General features: G+C 36.5%; 1 protein-coding gene across 2 annotated transcripts; it reads right to left on the reverse strand.

Annotated features, from left to right (window-relative positions):
- Nucleotides 1-26,358, reverse strand: LOC139959053 (ADP-ribosylation factor-like protein 5B). Of its 2 annotated transcripts, none has more exons than XM_071956593.1 (8): nucleotides 25,991-26,358; nucleotides 22,834-22,903; nucleotides 7,468-7,528; nucleotides 6,536-6,683; nucleotides 5,466-5,549; nucleotides 4,867-5,018; nucleotides 2,900-2,969; nucleotides 1-846 (listed from the first exon to the last, which is right to left on the reverse strand). In XM_071956593.1, the coding sequence occupies exons 2-7, from the start codon at nucleotides 22,877-22,879 to the stop codon at nucleotides 2,924-2,926; spliced, it is 537 nt and encodes a 178-aa protein (XP_071812694.1). In that variant the 5' UTR covers nucleotides 22,880-22,903; nucleotides 25,991-26,358; the 3' UTR covers nucleotides 1-846; nucleotides 2,900-2,923. The 2 variants fall into 2 exon arrangements, with proteins under 2 accessions (XP_071812694.1, XP_071812693.1); XM_071956592.1 differs by lacking the exon at nucleotides 25,991-26,358 and adding an exon at nucleotides 23,610-23,639.
- Nucleotides 26,359-27,255: the final 897 nt, after the last annotated feature.

Genomic DNA, 27,255 nt, shown 5'->3' on the forward strand with positions numbered 1-27,255 from the left:
TTCTACTGGATAAAATAAACACAAAGGAAGATCAATGTGATTAAAAATCTATGCATAACAATTTTGAACTAAAGTCAAAATAACAACTGACCAAATAATTAACTTTTGGGTAGTCCAGAACTATCTTGGGGGAGGCATCTTTTCATCGAATGAGGGATAAGTTTGAACTTTCTTTCACACAACAATCTACAACCAAGGGTGTGGGCATGTCTTAGCAAACAAAAGACCACAAATTGGTAACATTTAACTCAAGTTTGTATCCATAGCAACCACTGTCTGGCATATCCTTACGATACTGACACATCAGTTCAACAGAAAGGCACAACGTCTAAAGAGTTAATTCGGTGTACTTCAAACCAAAGTTGGATTGGATAACTTCTGCCAGACAAACAATGATGAAAGAATGGAATTTACAGGAACCAAGTGCTTTCAATATGTCAAAGGTTACTTCCTGTCAAATCCAACAGAAAATTCTTACTCCATTCACATCTTTGGCTCCGGTTGAACAAGACTTTGGAAGAATAATTGTAAGAGATCTTCTTGGTGGTTGCTCCTTGGTAACTTCACCTTCTCTCCAATGTCATAGATTTTGTTTCGTTTCTTGGCTCATGAAATACTTGAAATGCCAACCTCGATATTATGTTAGCAATAATCATAACCAGTAGTAAGAGAATAATAGGTGCAGCAATACAGATATACAGAGCTGTGGCTCTGTTCCTCTGGCTATAATCTTTGTAACATCAAACAGGTTTCCTCCAAATGATGGCAACCTCTCAAACAACTTATAAATATTCCTGATGTGGGTGATATTTTCGACCACACCCTAAGAGAAGAGTGACGTAAAATCTAAAAGAAAAGAAAAGAAAAAATAAAACAATTGCTATAACCTTAAGGGATTTTTCAGTGGCAGAAAATACTTACTTAAAAAACGATAAAATTCCATACTGTTGGTTGAAAACACTATCTCAAATATCTTGTTGCTCACTCTAGATATGGTTAAATCTTGTTGCTCACTCTAAGATATGGTTATATATTGTTGCTCACTCTAGATATGTTTATATCTTGTTGCTCACTCTAGATATGGTTATATCTTGTTGCTCAATCTACATAGGGTTATATCTTGTTGCTCACTCTAGATATGGTTATATCTTGTTGCTCGTTCTAGCTAGGGTTAAATCTTGAGGCTCACTCTAGATATGGTTATATCTTGTTGCTCATTCTAGCTAGTGTTAAATCTTGAGGCTCACTCTAGATATGGTTATATCTTGTTGCTCACTCTAGATATGGTTATATCTTGTTGCTCACTCTAGATATGGTTATATCTTGTTGCTCACTCTAGAAATGGTTGTATCTTGTTGCTCACTCTAGATATGGTTGTATCTTGTTGCTCACTCTAGATATGGTTATATCTTGTTGCTCACTCTAGATATGGTTACATAAGCTAACAAAGAACAGAAAACTTGCTGAGAAAGTTAAGACAATGGAAAAGAGCAAAGAATTTTATGGCTAGAACAGGCTTCCAAATAGTGACCTCTGGGTTACAAGCCCAGCGCCCAGCATTCCCTATATAGCTGTTTCTCTGCTGGGGACCTGTCAGAAACCACAGTACCTTGCATGGGATGTATATATAATGTCTATATATGTCTGTTTGAAAACTATTTTTACCAGAAACAACCCTTGCTCACTCCAGGAAGTGGATCATAGTTGCTGGTCTATGGTGTCATCCGAGCAGATCTTCTTTACGGTTTTAGTTTACTTTCACAATATTGTTGTTGATTTGTTCATGGTAATGTGATACGTTTGGAATGTTTCTTTAGTCTTCAATAGTTTCTAATTTTACAAATTCCATGAATGTGCAACATGTTTGTACAAAAATTATTTCACTTTATGGATCAGGGATTGTACATTATCAAGAAGCCATGATAAATATCAGTAAATTTGCTATTGCCAGAAGCATTCATAAAAATGTGAGAACTTTTTAAAAACATGAATTTATACCCCAATACAAAATGATACATTGGTGTAGTTAAAGACTTAAAGATGCAGAAATATTTGCAGAATTTCCACAGACAATGAAAATTTCAGAACAATGTATTATGAATTCCCAAAGGAAACTTCACATGACCTATGTGTTGTTATTTGTGGTATTATACGAGGTTTCCCATCCTGTGTTTGTTTCATGTTTTAGAATTATTAAAACATGTTGGCAATCAGTTCCAGGGAAAGAAAAAGTTTTAAATTAGGCAAAGTTTGAACTCTCTCTACTATACTCCAAGCTATCAACGTTTTGATATTTTCTCTCTATCTAAGCATCTTAATTATGATTGGTAACGATTACAATTGAGTACATCTCCTTGGGGGTTGCGGTGTTGGGGTTCTCCTAACACACTTTTGCTTCTCGCTCAAAAGGAAGTTTACACCAATCATAATTTGATGTTGCTAACAGATATTGCTAATGTTGTGTTCTCTATTTCCTTATATATCATTTAGACAGGTTTCCCTACATCTTACATTGACGACACTTTCTACCGTCTTTATGCAGATATTTGCCTGTTATCAATGACAGTAATCACCACCAAAGTGAGCCTCTCACTCTAAAAATCCAACCGACCAATTCAAGGGTGCACTATTTTAAAACTATATTTTCCAACCAATTACAAATTTCTCAAGCACAAGAGAACTTTGACTTAGAATCACGAAGTTTGTTAACACAGTAGAACTCCAGTCCCTCATTTTACACAAAAAGGGGAAATAGTTGCATAAGTTGCTTAATATTTTCCTATTTGCATCTATGATGATACATTGACTATATTTCAAACACTACAGATCAAATGACTCAAACTGAAGCCACTTCAGATCTGGGTATCATTCATAACCCGAGTCTGTCTACAGTACTCACCTGGAAGCTACGAACAGCTTAATGTCACCTTCGAACCTGACTAGCTATCCACTCTAGGCCTTGATATAATCTGTCAAAGAGATGAAGAACAGATCATTCATAATGACTTTCTCACAATTACTCTGGCAATGTTAACCTAACTTCTGCAATACTTGCCAAAACAGTCTGCTACCAGTTGCCTGGACACATTCCTACACCAAACACTCATTAAAGGAATGACCTTTTGGCACAAAATTAGTTCTGATATGTTGTAGCCTGTTAAAAACCACTTCTATCAGTCCAGGGAATATCCTTTACACAACTGAGGCTCATCAGTTAAAGTGACTGAAATATGTAGTCTAACACATAGACCATTAGGCCAGTTCCTCAGATACTACACAACACTCAATGGGGGGAAAAACACCTTTATGGCCTCAAATGAGGTGTTGATAATATGTTACCAATTTGCCAAAGACAAGTGATGTTGAATATCATATGCAAGAATGTTCTGTTTTTTATATGAAGTTAAAAGAACATGTTTTGGTTAAGATATTGTATAAAACAATGGATTCACATTTATGATTGCACTGAGGAGCCAATAGCATCATCAACTTAGTCTTAAAGGAGATTTAGGTTATTTTAAAGGTGAATATCTTGAAATCCAGAAAAGCTAGAGTAAACCTTGCTGGCACTCAAATATTCCTTTCTCCTCGGTTTATAACATATCAAAACAAAAATTCTACCTAAAGTCATCCTTCAACAAGTTTTAGTTTCTGTTAAATTTACTACTGTAATGTTTCGTGACTGCTTGTTTTAATAGTGAATGAAAGCATCGGTAGTAACACTACACTGCTCTGTTCTACACAACCATGACAGCTGTACGCAATGTACAATTAATGCTACATGTGACATATATGCATCACTACACTAAAGTGGGTGAGAAACCTGAAGTGCTTTATCGTCCATGCAAAAGAAGGAAGGAAACACTATTTCCAATCCATGAGCTACCAAAACTTGGTGGATTATATAAGTAGTTCAAATATCTGGGAGGGTCATTCCCTTTTGAGGTTAAATATATTGAAAGTTTATCTCAGAGATGCATACATACTTCCTTTGAAAGTAGCAATAGAGGTTGTCTGCAATAGGCAATTGATTGGAGATACACATACCAATAATGGATCAAAATTAGCAGATATTACAGCATATCAGCCAATATTGATAATGCATACCAATCAAACACTAACATAAATGTTAAGGTTCATCTTAAAAAAAAAAAATGTTAAAAGCCATTCAACATTTTGGATAAAAATTTCTGCTTAACCCTTTTGAAAGAAATTCCAAGAAGTTCTATCCTGAATTTTGCAACATTTGTGGAATTCTGAGAATTTAGACTGCGAACTTTATTTTTTTATTTATGCAGACTGCCAAAAAAGGCTGCCACCATTATTCAGTTTGATGTCATCTCTACAAATTCAATTAAGGTATCAGTGTGCGGTCTTAAAGAAGATGAAATCTCGACCTTTGTCATAAACTTAGAGAGAGAGAGAGACCAGTTCCTGCCACACCCAAACAGCTGACAAGAATCTTCCATTTGGCCCCAGTTTGTTCCTTCATTTACAATATAGATGCCATGAGCAAGTCTAACATGACATTTATGTATAGAAGTGGTATTTACAAGTCTCAACGTATGTCACATTTAAGTATCAGTTGACTATTAATGTATTGAACAATGTAAGCTTGGATGACTTCCCCTCCTCGAGCACTCTAATAATACAAAGGGATACCATTGGCAGTCCCATGACAGGAAATAAACACTTGGACATTTTGGAAACAGAACTAAATTGTTTCTTGGTTTATGGGGTGTTTTCAGCAGATGCTTCAAACATACGTACATACATACAAACATACATACATTTCTCTATAAATAGTCCAGGTGACAGCCTATATGTGCTCATAGACAGAAGCACCATCCTGTGATTCTTGCTTACCCTTCCCCTGTTAGGGCACAGCAAGCTTGTATATTCCATTTGTGATCCTTAATTGATGTTAGGTTCAGGTGTTGAGAGATCTCTGCGGGGGTCATTGATCCCTTGACATCTTGTTTGTTGGCGTACAGGAGCATGGCAGCCGGTTTAAGATCCTGTCAAAACGAACCACAAAAAGTCTCAACCCTATTAAAGCTGCATATGAACTTTGAAAGGATTTAATAGCAAATAATGGAGGAAGCCTCAAACCTACCAAACTTATCCAAGCATGTGGTGTAAAACCGCATATATACCAGACATTTTAAAGAATCTGTGATTCCATATATACGTTGGACACCAGCAGCATGGTTGCAATTCTCAGGTATTATTCCAACCTCCCAGCTGTGATGTGGCTTTGGGAAATCTTCTTCAATTAGCAACACTTTACAGATTTCAACATTCATCAAGTTGCTATAATATATCAGAAAGCCCACAAAACTCAAGAACGTTATCCTTTATGAATATGAGTAATGTTACAAGCATTGGATATTCCGAAAGAGTATTCTCTCCCATTTCAGGTGAAAAGAACTCTTTCAAGAACAGACTCTTAATAGATATCTTACCTCATTAGCTAACATGTTGTACAATTCTGCTTTGCTGACATGTAACCTCTCTCGGTCTGTACTATCTATGACTAAAATAACAAACTGTAGGAAGAAAGGAAATAATAATAGTTCAAGATCAGACAAATCAAAGACTTATAATACAGATTGCCTCTCTAAGTGGCAAGTATGTGACACACATATGAGCTGAACCTGTTGTATTGCTTTCCATTGTGGGAGGTAAGCTACAGTATACAAGCTAACTTTATCATACAAACTGTCCCTCACTCAATGTGTTAGCTACACTGTAGCTGCTACAGTATATAAGCTAAAAATGTCACACAGACTGTCTCTAAATGTGTGAGAGCTTACTGGTTAAAGTAAAAGCTGCATTTATCGAGCAGGTGGTCTTCCAGGCTAGCTTAGTTACATGATTATTTACTGATCAATATTATTAAAACAAAAATCATTGCCATTATGAACTGCTTTCAAATGTTGAAGAAACATACTTTCAAATTTGAAATACTAATGTCCAGCAGAGAGAGCTGTGCTCCTGCATAGTAAGTTCATTTCACTAATGTACTTACATGTGTTCCTGCACAGTAAGTTCATTTTAATAATGTACTCACATGTGTTCATGCATAGTAAATTCATTTCACTAATGTATTCACATGTGTTCCTACATAGTAAATTCATTTCACTAATGTATTCACATGTGTTCCTGCATAGTAAATTCATTTCACTAATGTACTCACATGTGTTCCTGCATAGTAAGTTCATTTCACTAATGTACTTACATGTGTTCCTGCACAGTAAGTTCATTTTAATAATGTACTCACATGTGTTCCTGCATAGTAAATTCATTTCATTAATGTATTCACATGTGTTCCTGCATAGTAAATTCATTTCACTAATGTACTCACATGTGTTCCTGCATAGTAAGTTCATTTCACTAATGTACTCACATGTGTTCCTGCATAGTAAGTTCAATTCACTAATGTACTCATATGTGTTCCTGCATAGTAAGTTCATTACACTAATGTATTCACATGTGTTCCTGCATAGTAAGTTCATTTAACTAATGTACTTACATGTGTTCCTGCATAGTAAGTTGCCCAGGCAGACCTGAGTGATTCTTGGCCACCAATATCCCACATTAGGAAATGGATATTTTTATATGTGACTTCTTCTACATTACTGCCAATGGTTGGTGAAGTGTGTACAACTTCATTCATGAGTCTGGAAGAAAATCATAAACACATTACAGAGAATAATGTATCCGGTATCTCATCGCAAAATGGTCAAATTGATACAAGTGTAAAAATGTTTATAGCAGCTGTTGTACACAGGAACGATCATATTTTATTAGAGACAAACCTCGCAGCTACACAAATTAGAAATTATCCCCTGCATTACACATGTATGAAGATAGGTATCATACTGTACTCTTTGTATTATATAATCAAAAGAGTTACATGGGTGGGGAGGGGGGGGGGATTGGGTGGAGGGAAAGAACTAATAAAATGGAGGTTAAGGATCTCACAGGATCTAATTAATGTATGTGTTTAACAGCCTAACAATTTAACAGTATATTTATATGCAGATAACCCTAGGTAATACAGTGGGCTAATCTGCAATCAAGGTAATGTAAACTTGTTGGTGTTGGTATTTTAATTATTTTTTCCAAACAGTTCAATATTAATATCCCAAAACACTGCACACCAGTTTTTTAACTAGTTACGTTCCACTTATCGACATTTTAGAAACTTTTTGCTTTTGCATGTGGTTTCATGAAAAAGTGGCTGGGTGAAGAGAATTGTTGAGGATTAATTAAAATTATGAATGCATAGTTCTCACTGGGTAATATTTGGTTTTCATTTGATGAAAAAAAGCTAGGATATCTGGGTGTCATCTTTTGTAACCTTATTTTGAGTAATCCTTCATCGTTTCAATCAATTGATGACCAAATGCAAATTGTTTGCTTGACTACAGTAGGGTATGTTAAACAAAGAAGTGTACTTACATTTGATAAAGAATGGTCGTCTTACCAGCATTATCCAACCCAACTATGATCACCTTGTACTCTGTGAAGAAAAAAATAAATAATACATAACACTGACATTAATGAGAAAAAAACAGAAACAAACAAAACCAGAGTATGAAGACCCTCCCAGTAGTTAACTGTCTTGATATATATGTATATATAGATATATATATATATATAGATATATATATATAGATATATATATATATATATATATATATATACAGTATATAGATATAGATCATATATATATGTCTTGCAGAATGTTATATGATCAGGGAACTACAACTTGGGAACTAACTCAATTCAAAAATTCTTCTAAATCATCTTTTATAAGGGATTATAAACACAAAACTGTCAACAAGATCATTATCAATGACCCAATTGCTCTAAAGGAACCTAGTTTATTCCCTAGAGAACATAGCAGTTTTGTCAAATTTGTCCAAACTGGCAAACACATGAAGTCTGCCACCAGAATGGAGTCCCAGTTATACCAGTACCCAAAATATTGTTGCCATTTCTGTCACTACAACTATAGATGATCAGATAATGGTTGACCTGTTGTTAAGGTCAAGTGGTGAAATTTGATAAACTGACTTCAGCATACTGCCTGTATTTAATGGTCAGAAGGAAATCATCTTTTAGTGGCACTTTGCTATATAATCTTTGCCCTCTTGATTAGCTGAAATTAGCAATGACATCTTACAGCTGTTATGTACAATGATATGGTATGGTGAGAGGGAAATACTACTGAAAGTATGCACATGAAATACTACTGTGAGTAGATGTTTGCAAGAACAATTAAGTCTAGGTTTCATATGCATGATGTTTACTATACAGTCCACTGTGTCCTTTCACATACTGGATTGCTGAAACCAAGGCTGATCATTATCTGATGATGTTTTCTTTAAGTCAGAAAAAAGTTGGAGTCATTTTTTTAGTAAACTTTCAATGACCTTCTATGCAGTGTTTTTCCCACTACTGAGTGATAAAAGTGGTCAACATTGATCAATATGAGGTGCAGCACACATGATGATGAATTTCCAAAAGGTATAAAAAAGGATTTAACACTGTGAACACTTATAACCTTGGTGTAAAATATGACTGTCAATATTCCCTTTTTGAGATATCATGTTTACAATGTTTTCAGGTTTTCAGATGTCTCTGTTGAATTCTTATGACGTTTGACCTGTATACAAATATGTATAATGTAGACATTATACCCATCATTTGAGTAATCTTTCATGCACATATAAACAATGACCAAATTTCGGTCTTTGAGAGATACTGTACATGTAGTTTTCACATTTTGGTAACTGCTGACTTTAAATAACCTTTGAACTCCACCGAAAACATTAGGGATCTTCATGATAGGGAAGCCATATGTTAAATATGAGATCTCATGGAGTTTCCTAGCTTGAGATATTGTGCTTACCAAGTTTTCAGGGTTTGACCTCTGATGACCTTCAATGACCTACACCTAATAGTGTAAAATCTTTACATTTCATACGGCGATCATACCCATGACATATGAGCTCCTTTGTTGATCGGGTTCTGGAGATTTTCACATTTTGCCCTCTGCTGACCCCAAATGACCTCTGACCTCCACCTAAAACAACAGGGTTCTGGTACTAATTAGGGGGAAGCCACATGCCAAATATAAGAATTACAGCGGTTACTCATCATGAGATGGGGTGTTTACAAGCTGGGCATCACATACAAACACCTACACAAGCACACACAAACTTGACTGCATACAGTAGGTTACTTGCCTGCCTATTACAGGTGAACAAAAATGGGGAGGGTTTTGTCATTTATTGGGATACAGACTATTAAATAATCAGTACGTAAAAGATAATTGATGACTTTTGGCACAAAATTAATTCTGATATTGTGGAAATATAAAAAACCGCTGCTATCAGTCAAGGTTAAATTTCTATACCACCTTTTATATTTGAGAAATGACCCTTAAAAAAACAGCTGTGGTCCATCAGGTAAAGTGACTGGACTTTGCAGTCTAATACACAATGAGGTCAGTTCTTCAGATGCAACACAAACAAGTTTACACAAACACATATGAAGTCAAAAGAACATGATTTGTTTGATATCTTATAATTAATAAAACAAAGGAGTAAAATTAACAATATTGAAGACCTGCAATGAGGAGCCAACTGTCATGATCAATTTAATAGCCTTAAAGGAGCTTTCCTGAGACTATATCTATTTTTAAAAGCTGATTATCTTGAAAACCAGAATAGCTATAGAAATATTACCAGCATTAGTTTTTTTGTTCTTTGTTTTTTGTTCTTTTTTCTTGGACCATAACACATTAAGACTTAACTTTTGCCTAAAGTGGTCATCCATGAAACAAAATAAGGATAGTGCACATGTAGTTTAATACACACTTAACCTCAGAGCCATTAATTTGCAAAAAGCAACATTCAAAATTTCACACGCACACAGATATACAGGAAGGGAGGGTTGGAGGAGGATTATTCATCCCAATCAAGTTATAAACTGCTGTTGACAAGTACATATTCTAATGATGAAGGACAAGTTTGAAATATAAATAAAAAAATGAAAAAGAAGCAATTTTTATGTTATTTCCCATCTGCATGGAAGTAAAGACAATATGTATAACAGCCCACAATTACATTTTAAGAATGGTTTTAATAAACAGCAAGAATCCCACCAGTAACTACTATCTATGTCTTATCAGGTGATATTACAGTACAGTAGCTTGCTGGTCAGTTAGATGAGAAATGTTTCAGCCCTTGATTCCTTCAGTACTTGCAAAATAGACTAATGGGCAGAGTTTAATAGCTATAACATATCTTGTTATTAAAATGCTGCCATAGATGTCCACAAATGTTTACTTTGAACAATCCTGGAATGTCATGGTGCTGGTAAACAGCTGTTGCCACAGAAAGTATATTAGCTGCAGAGTGCATCAACTGAACTCACGAAATACAGAACGGTATTTTGTACCCAGGTGTAGCACTTGATGGGAAAACCTTCAAGGGCAAACATAAACCATTCAAAAAAAAGAGTAAACAGTAGAATAATATGCCTACATCTTACCAATGAGACATACATGTGTGTACAACCACTGTACTTGAAAGGACTACGATGATACATACATGTGTGTACAACTACTTGCAAGGACTATGATGAGGGTCCAAACACAGCATTGCTTCATAGTGGTTATACTTTGACCCAAAGATCACAGTACATCATTAATGCCTTTAGCCAACCAATGTGACATCACATGTGTGTACAAGGGCGTAGGAACCGGGGGGCGCCAGCCCCCGGTGAAAAATATGGGGGGGGCGGAAGTATCATTCCACCCCCCGCTCCACAAGTCAAAAAACCCCTTTTTCATTTCCAAATGAGAAAAAAATCTCATTTGGAGCACCAAATTGCATCTAAGGCCAGGTGAAAATGCAAAATTATTTACAAAATGGAGTGGGATGTTGAAGTGTGCTATATTGCACCAAATTGCATCTGAGGCCACCTGGAAATTCCAAAAAAATCCAAAGGGGAGGGGGACACCCCTCCCCTTAGACCCCTCCCCCAGGCCGGCCATCAATCTTCAGCCCCCCCACTCAAAATTACCTTCCTACGCCACTGTGTGTGTACATTATCAACTTTAAACTTAAAAGTCATCAGTATTGCCCCCTAATATGCTAGAATGTCACATAATGGTCTCTATAGCTAAAGAGATCTCTCACTGACAATGAAATTTCACCAAGTTTAAGTACTAAAAGAAAGATCTGAATATATCTTCTGTGGGTTTCTTGTTAATCTACTTGAAGTATCATTCATTGCCAACAATTAAAGGATAATCCCCATTGTCAAATAAGCTTAAGTCCAACAGACCTAACATTTATGATTTATCTCCATAGCCAACCCTCCTTTGTCATAAGCTTATGTCCAACAGACCTAAGATTTATCTCCACAGCAACCACCTTATTGCCAACAGATGTCACACCCTTAGTATGACCTACAATAAGTGACTTTACTTTAAGAAGAGAAAACTTTGCAGCTGGAAAACTACTTGAATGAGGACAAAGGCATGGTTTGACATTAACAATGAACCAATTAACATGCTGTTCTTAAGAGTGCAGTACTCATCATCATTATTAAGTCTCTTTTAAGTCTTTCTATATCAGTCCTGAATACAAAACACCAGAACTTCTCTTAAAGCAGCACTAAATCTAAAGACTTTTATCAATTGCATATCTGTAACCTGACTCTAATAACTCAACTATGTAGCATTTTTTTCATTTTCCTTTGAGCTTGCAAATTACTGTAGGATTATCCCTAGGAAGAGGTTTGATGGGTGGGAGGGAGGGGTGTTACTTTAATGAAGCACAATCCTATTTGAATAGTACAATGCTGCTGAGAGCAGATTCATATGTGTAGTCTGAATTTCCCAAACAGTACTGGTGTTGGCATTAACCAACAAAGATACTCATTGTACTGAATCAGTTAGATTCAGTATAGTACCGTAGAAGCCAGATGGGAAAGTGCTTTATTTCCCAAACAGTACTGGTGTTGGCATTAACCAACAACGATACTCACTGTACTGAATCAGTTAGATTCAGTACAGTACCGTAGAAGCCAGATGGGAAAGTGCTTTATTTCCCAAACAGTACTGGTGTTGGCATTAACCAACAACGATACTCACTGTACTGAATCAGTTAGATTCAGTACAGTACTGTAGATGCCAGATGGGAAAGTGCTTTAATATGGATCTGATACAGAAAAGACAGGAGTGAAGTATAATTGCGGTAATTTAGCAAAACCAGCGTCTGCAGTTACTATACAATACATTACATAGTTAAATACTACAGACTTGGTCGTACTGTACTGTACAGTACTTAACTGATCAGACTTTGACAGCTACAGTATTGATATTGGGTACTTTCACAATTAACATTAACTACATGAAAATTAACATTAACTCCACTGCCAGTAAAACCATCATGACTCATACTATACTTTGTAAACATTTGATTTCTAACTTGAGTAAAATATTCAGACTAATGTTTGCATCATCATCAAACCCACTGATATGCAAGTATTCCACAGTAATACAGGACATGTTTTTTTATTTATTTATTTTCTTATAATGATAGGTCATGATACACTGTTTGTTTTGAAGTCAGCTGTTACAACAACCCTCCATTTTTTTTTTTTGGGGGGGGGGGGGGGGTGAGATTGCCATTGTAATACATGTTTTCTCTATGCAATATATGCAATGTTGAACGTCCTTTAAAAGTAATCTGTGACTCAATTTGTCGATTACAGTACATGCTCATGAAGGTATGCATGTTTGAAATAGTTAAAAAATCAACAACTGAATAAGTTTCAACAAATAACTGTGTTAAACTTTCATTTCTGTTTGTTTGTCATAAAGAGTACCTACTGTACCTGGTATATCCTATACCTAGTGTACCTCATACCTGGTATATCCTATACCTGGTGTACCTCATACCTGGTATATCCTATACCTGGTGTACCTTTGGTATATCCTATACCTGGTGTACCTCTGGTATATATCCTATACCTGGTGTACCATTGATATATCCTATATCTGGTATACCTCATACCTGGTATATCCTATACCTGGTTTACCTCTGGTACATCCTACACCTGGTGTACCTTGGTATATCTGGTGTACCTGGTGTATCCCATACCTGGTATATTCTATACCTGGTGTACCTCATACCTGGTATATTCTATACCTGGTGTACCTCTGATATATCCTATACCTGGTGTACCTCATACCTGGTATATTCTATACCTGGTGTATCTCATACTTGGTATATCCTATACCTGGTGTACCTCTTGTATATCATATACCTGGTGTACTCATACCCGGTATATCCTGTAGCTGATATACACTATATCGGTATATCCTGTACCTGGTGTACTCAATGTCCATGTAGCAATACCAAGTTCATCACTAATTTTGATGATGTCAAAGTTTGCTTTGGTTAATCTGGTATACCACGTCGGGATAATTTATGTGAAACCTCATAAATAGCAAAATGGTATATATGCTGGTCCAATTGCTATAGTTGCAAAGATGTATAGCAGTTTTATACACAGGAATCATAGTATTTCATAGACCAAATGAAGGGCCCTCAAAACTGCTAATGAAAATTTGAACACTATCCTACAACTCAAAATAAAATAAAACTGTTAACAAACTGCTCATCCACTAGAGAGCCTGTGTAAGAGAATGTGTAAAAGTAAGTTGGCCTGACATTTCGATCCTAGCAGGATCTTCTTCAAAGGCTAAATGACTTGTCATGCCCATGTTTATTATTAAATTCATTATTTTGGACCGTATCAAGTTTATTTAAAGATAACAAAATGCTCTGCAAAATAGTCACATTGCTACACAATGCACCACACAGACACTGTACTTTTGTTTTGCACACAGAATGTTAGCATTTCCAATGAGTTTTCGGACCAATAAGCTTCATAATCCACTCAAAGCTGCAAGGCAAAAAGCAACACTAGTAATATATTCTTGCATACCTAAATAGGTTTCAACCAAATTTGCTCCAGTTGATTTTACCCATATTTAGTATAATAAATGCATCACAGATGAAAAGACAATTGATGAAATTGAAATTTGCATAATACATTAATAGTTATTCATTTGTGATTTTTTATTTATACAAGAACATGATCAGCTCAGATAATGATGAGAATAAAAAATGGTATGTACACTGGTATACATATGTTGTATAAAAAATATGTGCCTCCCCATTGTCCCCCTCCCCACCCCTCTCCCACCCCCTCAAGTATATATATATGCTCCCATTTCCTCACTCCCCTCACTTTTACACCCACATTTCAGTCATAATTCACAACAGGGAAGGTGTATAGGATAAAAGCTACTGTATTCATAAGATCATATCCCAATATCAATACAGGGACTTGTTCCACCATATATGTCAGCATGTTATACCCAACAATATAAACAAGCACAATGATTTGATAGCCATGTACCAAGATTTTACTGTAGTAGGAGCAGTGTGATGGTGGTGCTCAAGCCAGCACAGACACATGAGTGGCGAAGTTAAACCAAAGGTCAGGGAGTATAAAAGAAGAGCAAAGCTAGTAATGGATCTGTGGTTTCACAGTTCTACAAATATGACAGGGAGACCAATAGGATGATGCAGAGTGAGGTACCACTGTACAAACTGTACACAAGCCATGCTTCAAATTCATTGGTGATAATATAATGTATGGCATTTAGGCAGTTTGAATATTAAGTCTGTTCTAAATACTACACAGTGACTAGTCATGTAATAATGTTAACTGTATTAATAACAGACTGGTTATTTTTCATTTGACTTTTATCTGAAATAATTAGTAAAATCAGGGGAATAATTTACTGTTTTCCAAAGTTTGTGTATGTGCTGTAGCAGTTTTGAAGACTTTGAAAAGTTAAGCTCTTAGGAATTACAATGATTCCTGTGCACAAAAACCCCCTGCTATATATCTTTGGACTTTGTACAGCAATTTGCAATACGATACCTGATAAATTATTCACCGAACATTTATCTCGAAAGAAGCCTGCAGCATAACATGTATACTGTATGAGAACTGGAAGGGAAACATTTAATTGCTAAAGTTTGATATATGATATTTCATTGTTGCATTATTATTTTTGCTTTTCTTTCTATTCATATTTATATGTATGGCGCTTTTGACAACTATTTTGTTTATAATTAGCGCATTATAAATCTTAGTTACTATTTGATACATTTTTTCAACCATAATGATTGATAGTTTTACATCATTTTGAATAAAGTGTACATACATATTTACAAGAGCAGACACACAGGTGACAGGTAGGAGAGTCGTGAAGTAAATGTCAAGGTTTACTGAAGACGAATGTGCAAAGCAAAAATCATAGATCTGGTGAAGTCCATACTTTCTTTTCAAAGCCTTTTAATACACTCAGCTTGTGAATAGTGAAATAGTTTTATAAACTTTGTTTCTAAGGGTTCTCAAGACAGCTACTGTACTGTAAACTTAACTTGTATTTTTTTTTGGGGGGGAGGGGGGGTGGGGGTACTACAGTAGTCGCTGTAAGTTCCTAGTTATAACAACATAATATACATAGTGAGCGGTGTGCGGTGACCCATAGGAGAGGTCACCGGGGGCGCAGTGCTAAAATTTATACCATTTGTGTCTAGGTAGACTAGGAATGGTGTGTTAGTGTTGTAGGAGACAGGTAAGAGAGGAGTGAAGTAAATAAGAATATAGAAGACCTGTAGTAAAGACCACATCTCTGATAAGGCCATGTTATGTGGTGTTTAAACTTACAGTATTATATATTACATATGCTGTCCTGGTCACTCAGTCTCTGGGCATCTATGTTTTCAATTGGCAGTTTAGCCGGGGTACACCCCTCAGTCCGACAAGTTTTCAGTCCGAAAATAAAATACACGTTTTCAGTCTGAAAATGAAATACACGTTTTCAGTCCGAAAATGAAATACACGTTTTCAGTCCGAAAATGTTTTCAGTTGGGGAATGAAAGCAGTTTTAATGCCATAATATCACCAATAAACTGTGACAGCCCGAACTGATAGTAAAGAAATCGATTAAATCTTTCGTATATACTCATAATTGACAAATAAGGAGTAAAGTTTAGAAAATATATTGGAATTTTCGGTCCCCCTGGGACCTTCGTCAGCAATATTGGCAGTCGAATGAAAAGTACATAATGTAACACAATGAAAGTATGACGTTAGGTTTAAAGTGTAAATTGCATTGATGGAATTAGAACCAAACAAACCATGACTGTACAGGAAGCTGATTAAGGAGCGAAGAACGGATTACATATGTTTGTAGAACTGATAGTTGTTAAGGGGTCCCAAGTCTTTGTTGAAGCCGGTGATGTGAGACTTAATACAAAAGATTCAATCGAATTTTTTACTATCAGTTCGGCTGTCACCGTTTATTGGTGATATTATGGCATTAAAACTGCTTTCATTCCCTAACTGAAAACGTGTATCTCATTTTCGGACTGAAAACGTGTATTTCATTTTCGGACTGAAAACGTGTATTTTATTTTCGGACTGAAAACGTGTCGGACTGAAAACTCGTTTTTTCGGACTGAGAACGTGTATTTTATTTTCGGACTGAAAACGTGTCGGACTGACAACGTGTACCCGTTTAGCCATATCCTTTGACTGGTTCCTCTCCTTCATTGCTAGTACACAAAACAGGCAGGGCAGTCTTAAAAAGGTTTACTTTAATGGTTTACTCAGGGGATCAATCAGTGGAATTTTAAACCGCTTGGAAGTCAAAAACTCCCCAAATTGTGGATTGCTTATAGGTTTAAATATTGGATTTGAATGAGAGGGGACACAAAGTCCAAATTTACATGATCCACCACCTAGCCTGAATGACAAGGAGTACAGAATGGTTTAACCACAGTAATGGCATGTGGAAACTTTACTCACAGAACAAACACAAACTCAGGCCTGCCTGGAGGTGAAGAATGTGAACCCAGTCACTCAGACCAGGTTACACTGCACAGTGTTAATTATTCAAGGATATGATAGTGGGCTATACTCACACAGTGGTGCATCTGAACACAGGCAAAGCAACAGGAAGGGTTGCTTCCATTCCTATTGTTACAAGCAGAGAGCTAACACAGCTTAGTCACCAAAATTCTCATCAAATAGAGCATTCTCTGGTAATAAATGTTTAAAGACTACACTCATGAATACCATTATGGACTATCCAAGTATCCAGGAGGAATAACGGAAGTTCTTTTTCATCTTTACATAATGAGAACAGTTTATTGATCTACATGAATAGTTTACATTGTTACCTCATGTATAATGCTTGAAGACTTTGTACTAGTACTGTATCTTATAACGAATGAAGTACTACAATATACCACTTCACAGTGGCCCATACATTACAGTAGCCATTCTGAGGGCCATGGACAGCAGAAAATCTCTCAATAATACCTTGAAAATATATATGCAAGGACTAATTATTTCTGGAAATTATAATACTTTCATAGTATTAGGATGTGTGTGGAAAATTTTGCACGAATGAATCTCAAATCTATTTTTCTGCGATACAAGGTTCTTTGCAAACCTATCCTCTAGTTTGCAAGCTTGGGCATCAAGGCCTTTTCTTATTACTTTGTATATAAGGATATTACTAACATACCATCAAATTAAGTTATCCAAATGTTGTCAAATTCAAGACATGCTGCAAGGCACCATGGCAATTTAGAGAAACGAACAAATGGTTAAAGCTGTTTGGTCATCAGTATAATAATTCCTGCCCTGGGATAAAGCACCTGGTTGAAGTCAAATTGCTTGCCACTTGCACTGTTCCATAGTTGATCAGGGAAAGTATATACAAATATACTTTGTTGATTCAACCAGAGTACAATAACATCATATGTTTAATTACTGTGCTGTATTATAACACATATATGTAATGCCACTCAAAAGTTGAGCCTGCTAATAGCATATTACACTGTGGATAACTTTCCACTCTGTGGTATTAATAAATATATCATAGTAAGGACCTTGAAGCTCTGGCAGTTAATGACCTTAATGTATGGTCACTGAAAAAAAGTTGTCCGACCTTGGCTATGAAAGGGTTAACCAGAGTGAAGACCCCTCCCAGTGGTTACTTGCCTTGACAGTATACATGCAGAACAAGCTTTCAATTAATTTACCTATTCTGCAGTATATTCTATATGTATATATTCTATGCAGTATATTCTATATGTCTTGCAGAATGTTATGTTATCAGGGAACTACTAGTTGGGAACTAACTCATTCAAAAATTCTTCTAAATCATCTTTAGGTGAAGGATTTTTAACACAAACCTGTCAACAAGATCATTATCAATGACCCAATTACTAAGAGGAACCACTTTACTCTCTAGAGAACATAGCTCTATTTCTTCAAATTTGTCAGAATTGGCAAACACATGAATTCTGCCACCAGAATGGAGTCCCATTTCTACCAGTACCAAAATATTGTAACAATTTCTGTCATAACATCTATAGATGATCAGAGATAATAACAACTCCCTCAAACACCACTTTTTCATCTTAGTGGTAAACAAGCCGTGAGCAATGTATGATTGCATCCATACATATGATGTTCATAGAGAATAGGGTTACCGTACATTCGGTATTATGGCAAGTCCTTCATACAGATAGGTACCACTGGGGGCCATGCACCAACCCACCACCCCCCCCCACCCCCTGATGTTAACTTTCACTCTGATTAACAAAATATTTGAATGTCCCATTGATAACTCCCACATCTTTTGTCAGGGATAAATTGGTAGCAACAGAATTTGGAGGGAGGTTGTGTTCATTTCTTTTAATACGTTTAGACTATGAAACAGTGCCTTTCTAAACAGATAACCTTTAAAGATTAAAGTTCACAGTTGATTTCCTAAAATGCTGAATGTTTCTGGACTGACAGCTGTTTCACATTTCAAGTAACACAGAGACAAAGATTTCAATCTAAACTTACTCTACACTTCCTAATTCTCCTTCCTACAATTGGTCATCAAAATCTGTGATTGATTTCTCTGATGGGACAATTGAGCTTGTCTGACATGCAGAGTGTTGTACTACTATACAGACAGATTAATCCCCGGCTACTGCGCGACAGACATGTGTACTCCATCATGTGGTGGTTCACCTGTTCGTCTCGGTCCAATCACTTTTTGGGTCCAGAAACAGGATGTTGATTAGTTCAAGCAGTCAAATATGGATACACTCAGCCAGATTAATATTTGTCTCATCTTCTGGAATAAGATTCACCAACTGAAAACAACCCCTGTGGCTATCGTACAATAGATTTCAGTGATTCTGTCTACTGATTACAGTACAATACTCAAAATAGGATAGGAATTTGATCAAACAATTAAACCCACCAAGATTGTTCCATTCTCAGTTTGTACAAGTCCATGAACGTATTGACATGGCCTGCAGTGACATAATCTTACACACAATCAACAACTTCAAGCTGACCAGTTTAAGTACTATATTGAGTGTTAAAGGTTAACTGTCATTCAATTTCTTGCATTGCCATTCTTTAAACATAACACTGGAGACAGAATATCTGAAACTAACATGGTGAAGTTATATTGTCCCCAACCATGCCTGCTTTAAGCATAATTTAAACAATTTGAGACAGAAAAAGGCAAGTTTCCCAAATCACCAATTATCCAACCATCACAGGCAAACGTTTCCAAATGGTGTTACCAAACTGTAGGAATTGTTCATCATAAAACACACGGTCCTCATATTCAACACTACTCTGATCTCTATCAAGTTCATGCTTAATTATGCAACCTTGTGAGGGCATCTCTTTAATTGACAACACAAACATACGCTTGGCAAGTGCTGACTGTCTGAACCTGTTAGTTTTGGATGAACCATCTGCTTCAACCCAAGATATGGGTATATCTGACTTAAATTCACTTTGTATGAACGGTACAGTACATTAGATACAAAGTTTACTAGTTAAGCCTGTTTAGTTTCCTGGAAGACCTACCTACATGTAGTCGTTTTCAAATGGGTGATTTAGCAATCGTTTCAAAACTGATCACGCAACCATCATTAGCAGTAGCTGTACTTTTTTACCCTTAATTGCAAACCTTACCACTAGAGAGCTCAGAGAGAAGCAATCAATGTAGAAAAGCTACCCCACGAAACATCTATAGTTTACATTCATTTACTTACTGAGAAACTAATGAGACATTAAGAGTACATTATCATAGTCTGGTGACTGGTCTTCCTGAATGAGTAACCCAGTACACACAAAAAACAGCATAGAGTGTAATAACAAGTCAATGAAATATTAACTTCTTTAACTTGATGTCTTTCTGGCTGCACAAAGTTTGCATAATTACTATTCGTATATTAATAACTCTTTTGTGCAATTCTTAGATAGTCTGACATCCTTACATCCAGCATACACCATGGACAGGAGCATACTGGAAGGAAGGTCATTCAACCAGTTTCTTTCTAATTCGGTTCGTGCTTCTAAAGGGTATTAATGCAGCTTTCTGAGTTTGGTCTGTAATTTCCACAACTCTACAGAGTATCACCCAAAATAAGATTGTGATTGATCACACTTAAGACACTCACAAAGTGTTTTCCACGAAATGATGGTTAGCGAGTAAATAATTTAAGAAATTTGATTGAATCGTCAGCATCTGTTCGCGCCTGGACTCTTTTCATAGTAGCGTAGAAAACAGAATTTTACACTTCTTGGATATTCATAATTTTGGCGTTTTTACTACAAATGCTTGAAATAATATGTGGCTAGGCAGGGAATAATTTATCTGACATTGCAGCATCGCAAAATACTACGTAAAATGGGCAAATTGCTATACAATTCAGAAGATGCAGAGCAGTATTTTAACACAGAAACCATAGTACTTGAGTTCTGAGCCTTCATAACTGCTAACCAGCATTGGAACACTAAATAAAAAGTAAGCTAATAGACCTCTACTGATCTGAGATTGTATGTAAAAGTAAGTTGGCCTGAAGTTTCGATCCTAGCAGGATCTTCTTCAGAGGCTAAATGACAAATAACGTACAGTAACAGAAGGGACAAAACGTGCACTGAATACAGACAGGTTTAATGAGCATGGTGAACACAAAGAGATGGATGTAAGGGGATTAGTAGACAAGTGATGGAGAGAAGAATGAAAGAAACCAACAGGGGAAGAGGAGAGGTAGGGAATAAACTAGAGAATGACAAAGACAGAAAGGTGTGGAGAAAGCAGAATGCAAAAATGCATTGTGGTTTCGATGATGTTACATCAGCAGTTTTCTTCATGAATCTGACGTAATGTATAGTGAGCGTGTACATGTTTACAAGGGTTTCACGATTTGACCTCTGATGACCCCAAATGACCTTTGACCTTCACCAAACAAGAGGCTTCTTTAACTCAATGTGGTTCTTCTACACACTAAATTAGAGGTCGGACCAAGCTTCCAATCTTGAGATATCGCATTTACAAGGTTTTCTCAATTTCACCCCTGGTGACCCCAATTTACCTTTGACTCTGACCAAAAACTATAGGTTTCTTGTACTCAATGTGGTACTTCTACACACAAAATTTTTCTGACCTTCCCTTCTTGAGATATCGTGTTTACAATCTGGGCATCACCAACGCACTCACACACACCCACAAATGCATAAATACACTACACACATACGCCATCATGAATGCAAAGGGTAGGATTATCATCGAAACCAAAAAGGGTGGCTATGAGAAGAGGAGAGACAGGGGGGAATGTTGAGCCCATGAGGTTAAATGGTGCGAAGGCGTTGCATCCACAGTCTCTCTCTGCTGATTTCGTACTAGGTCAGGGAGGCTACCTAAGGATTCAATCCCCTGTACTACCCTGTAGGGACATGTCATTAATGGTATGGTTGAGACGGTTAAAGATATTTTAGTATAAAAACAGGACGTAAATCAACTGAAAGAGCTGCTTTGAGTACCATTTGGATTTCAATGTAACACCTTGGTGGCATCTACTGTATACTATGTACTACACTTAACAGTCAAGTAACTGTGTTCTCTTCTAAGTTACAGAATCTTGTAAAGATTGCAACTGGAACTATAACATTTGACCTTTGACCAGAAAAAGTGTGAATCCAGCAAGGAAAATGTCTATTCCATAATGAAAAAGTGAATCTTCATGGTTTCTCATCACTGGGATACCAAACAGGGAATAGTTTATCCAGTATCGCATCACAACAATTCTATACAATATGGACAAATATTAGATACCTATGCAAAACACTGTGTAGCAGTTTTGTACTGTATAGGAACCCATAGTACTTTATGAGACAAAATTCATAGACCTGTTAATACACAAAATCTGAGCACTAAATGATTCCCTGAGCAATCAATTTCATATCACCTCATGTCAGTATGTATTAATTAGGATGGTAGACACTTCTAACTTATCACACTACAGAATACTGGCATAGACTACACAGTCAAGTACTGTACTATGGTGAACTGTTGACCAGCATTGTCAAGAGACGTCTTCCGGTGATATTTTTAAGAGCATTCCTTCCTTGGTTTCAGATAACGCTGTGAATGGGTAAGTTTATTGAGGCTCACTTTAACTATGGACAATGTCACAATACCAATAGTTATTGTGTCGAGTGCAGCTCCCAGTTGTATGGGATACGGAGTTGCCTTTGGCAAACTTGTTAAAATATGTTCATTATACCTGTGCTTGACCAAGAAAATTTATGAATCCTTGTTTAATATAATAATTATCTTACCTTCATTAGTGAAGAAACTCCATATTTTTGAAAAGACATATCCCATCTCATTAATGGTCAATGCTGCCCCCTGTTAGGAAAAGAAAATTGACAAAAGTCTTTGAGAAAGCCTCCAGGAAATAGAATGTTGTTTGTTAAACATAACTTTCAATGGCATTAATAATGAAGCAACAAATAATAAATACATTGAAGACACAGACATTTGATATGAAGCAAGGAAATTCCCTAGCCTTGTTTATCAAAGTACACAATCAAGAATCTGAAACCGATGTTGAAAAGTTTCTTAGAAGAGTATTATGCAGTACAGTACTGTTCATAGGTAACTGTGATTATCTGGTATTACGATATAGCCTATTGTTTATTTATTTCTTAACTTAAGAACATTTTAGCTTTTTAAGTTAACTGATCTTTACAAAATGATACTGTCTATAAAACAAGTGTGTAATTCATCTAGTATATATGCTCATCTGGAGGTACAGTAAACACCTCGAAACTTCCATGTCAGTCTAACAGGAAGAAAAAAATGCTAGGCACCATAGCAGTGTAAAACCATATCATTGAGCAACAACAACAAATAGGAAATTTGGAAACCCCTCCCATAAGTTCTGCTTATCCATATCTTTCAATGCTTCTTTACACTGTTGACATCATCTTGGCATAAAAGGGTTTATCTCTGGATTCATTTTACAAATTTAGAGACAGTGACAATGGACTGTCATATTTAAAGCAAAATGTTCAAATTGTGCTTTCTGCTATAATGTTATTGTCTACAGTACCTCGTTGGAAAGCATATTCCCCAAATTCTGCACAGGTTTCCAATGAAAGCAAAATGATAAAAGTTTAAGCATCTGTAGGGTTGTCCTCTATCTACAACATCCTGTTGATTATGCTCTTAGCCTCTCCGATAGTCAAAGTCGGTTGTTGCAGACCACTGATGTAGTGTTGTTTAATAGAATGTTTGTAGTGAGGGTATTTATTACTGTACAAACTATAACCTGTTCTTCCTAACGATGACCTCAGGGTGCAGCTGTTAAACCAGGTTTAGCTGCCCCACAACATAAACATCCATGAGAGAAATACATGATCATTTGGTTTGCGGCATTCACCTTTTCCAATCTTCATCCCTAATCCCTATAACACTCATGTACTCTTTTGACATTATTACTATGTATCCTCCCTAACTTCTTCTCCCCTATTGACCTCCTTTGCTCTAACAAAAATCTACAAATAATAATCTCTTTGCAAATGTTCCTCACTCTGATTATTGCTTGCATCTCTTTCATCTGCTGTCTACAAACTTACTTTTTGCATAAAACAAAGGACTATGAGAAGAAAGTCATATGTTGTAAAAGCTCATGCAGTGGCCGTAATTTCTACTGGTATCATTGACCAGATTATCAAATGGTTTGTAAAATTAAGGTCATATTTAAGAATTTTTGGAAACTGAGAAAAATTATCCATTCATGTTGGTAATGGATTCAAACTAGTAGATGTACTTTCATTGTCAATCTTTCTCCTTCAGATTGCATCACTTGATTTTGCACTGACCCATCCAGCTGCCTGTCCGATTAAGATCCCATGATTGGCAGGGAATGGTGTTGAACTCAAAACGTGAGGAAACATTACAACAATTTGGAATCAATTAAGATCCACAATTAAGATAAGCCAGGGGTGCATCTTTAACAGTATTCCAGTGGTCCAAAACCATTTGGTCCACCGAATGATCACTTAAATAACCTAAGCTGATATTGTCCAAGGTAAAAGTGTTTCTCTTTCCAAAACAAATGCAGTACAACTGACCTTTGCTTAATATTGTAACGTTGTACAATACGACTGTGCTTTTATCACGCAATGGGTTGGGGGGGGGGGTAGTTATATTCTGCAAATAGAGGACATTTGGTGATGATGCTTTCTCTATAGTTTAACCGCTGTGTTAGATCCTTTTCTTGAGTATGCTATTCAGACTTGCAAACATTACTTTACTACAGAAAAAAAATGTTTTGGAAAAAGTTAATTCTCTCCCTGAAAGAGAGACGTTGCCTACCAAGAGAGAGGCTATGACTTTCAATCTCATCACCTTGGAAGCTAAAAGCTATCAGGAGATCTAATTCAGGTTCACAAGATTGTACACTTTTGCCTTGAGCACTTGTGAAAATGTCAATACCAGTGTTTCTTTGCTTTTTGAATGGTAGGAATGCTAATTCAGGTGTCACTACCTCAACTTCCGTAATTTTTTTACTAGATTCAACATTCACAAGAACTATTCGCAGAGGATTTAAATTGATAAATGGAATGGATTGCACAAATCAATCAATCATGGGGACTACTTGTCTCTCTTGATACTTGAATGGGTTTTTCCCCACTTAAACTAAGTTAATTTCTGCTAGGGTCTGGACATATAAAGTAAACTAGATATATACCTACTACTAGTACTAGGACCTAGCAGGGTTATACACACTGATACTGTACTCCCAACAAAGTATTCAGATCATGGTGACAGTATGACATCACATTATTTTGTCCCTTATCAACAAAAGCAAAATTGGCAAAGTCTAACATTAAGCTATGATGTAGGTCTCAGATTAGTTAACTTTGTTGGGCAGTTGGGTTACAAGTCATCAATACTAGTAGTACTAAGGCCTAGTACTGTAGTAGCCTAGTACAAGTAAGACTTCCTTTGTGCTACTAGTTAGTAAAAGCACACATGATTTTATTTTAAAGGGAGGATGGCATTTATCTCTCTGACTTTTCTCTGTGGTTTGGTTCTGCCCTTCAAATATGTTATTTCAACAATGATTCCATCAGATTCTGCCTAAATGAAACATATATCTGTGAAGTTGCATCTACAGCAGTGTCCATCACTCCATCAGTACCGCTAACTAGGCCTCAGCCTATGTTCTTGCAGTTAGGGAACATGGAAAACTACGGTATAACACTATTTTTACACCGTATAGTATTAATCTTTGTCTATATTATGAGCATATTAACGTACCAAATCGATGGGCCTCGGCTAGTCCTAGTCCAGTAACACTAAAGTACTAACACAAGTAACAGGCATACAACTAGTATACTACTACAGTAACAACCAACATTACCGTTACTCGTTAGGCATAACGTTAGTTTTGTGGCGGCCACTGGTCTTAACGTTTGACCTTACCTTGCAAATACTTCAACTTCCAATCTTTGTTCACATTTGTCACTCAGAAACGTGATGCTAATTATACAAGAGCTAGTATGTTCTGACTGTGATTTGTAGAAAGATTCGTAATTTGTTTGACTATCGTACAACCTGCATTTGTCTTGAGACCCCGTGAAACTGACAGTACTACCTAAGAATCGCTATAATAGGAACGTACGTCCGTGCTTCCAATGTGTAACAACGTACGTGTCTGTTGGTAGTACTAGTGGTATTGTGTACATGCGTTCCATGTGCACATCACACAATGGACTCTCAGGCGAACATAATTCGACTCTTCTGCCGTCGAAAATAACACTGCATATGGCATATGCAACCGGAAGTACTGTACGGTGTAAAATGAAAGAAATATCGCTTTTCATTGTCCTCAAACAGAAAGTGAAATACTTCCCACTGTAGCTCACTCTGGCCAGAGCGTTATGACCGGCGTAAGGTCTTCCATATGTAAAATAAAATGTGGTATATAGTATAACATATATTGATATCCAAGGGCGTAGGAACCGGGGGCTGGGGAGCGCCAGCCCCCCCCCCCAGTGAAAAATATGGAGGGGAGGAAGTATCATTCCGCCCCCCCCCCGCTTCTCAAGTCAGAAAACCCTTTTTCATTTCCAAATGAGAAAAAAATCTCATTTGGACCACCAAATTGCATCTAAGGCCAGGTGAAAATTGCAAAATTATTTACAAAATGGAGTGGGTGTTGAAGTGTGCTATATTGCACCAAATTGCATCTGAGGCCACCTGGAAATGCCAAAAAAAAATCACCTCCACTTAGACCCCTCCCTAGGCCGGCCGTCAGTCTTCAGCCCCCCCCCCCCACTCAAAAGTACCTTCCTACGCCACTGTTGATATCATTCATTTTCAAACAAGTATGAGCAATTTCATGTGAATATTTTTTCCATGATTTCCATAGCTAAGCATTTCAGCTTTTCCAAGGGAACGCGGACACTTATGGGAGACCATTTGGGCAAAAAATACAACGATGAAACAAATAAACAAGAAAGAAAATTGATAAAGAGGAATTATGCAAAATTAAACAAAAATATATAATCCCATTGTATAAATTGTGAAAGGGGGCCCTTAAAAAGAGAAATACAAATAAAAAGACAATCATGTATGATGTAGCGAAACATATCAAACACATACAACCGAAGGATAAACAAGGAGCACCGGGAATACACAATTGACCCACTTGTCACAACAAAAAGATCAATCCCCACCATACAAAA

This window comes from Apostichopus japonicus, chromosome 18 (assembly GCF_037975245.1).
Source record: "Apostichopus japonicus isolate 1M-3 chromosome 18, ASM3797524v1, whole genome shotgun sequence".
NCBI classification, from domain to species: domain Eukaryota; kingdom Metazoa; phylum Echinodermata; class Holothuroidea; order Aspidochirotida; family Stichopodidae; genus Apostichopus; species Apostichopus japonicus.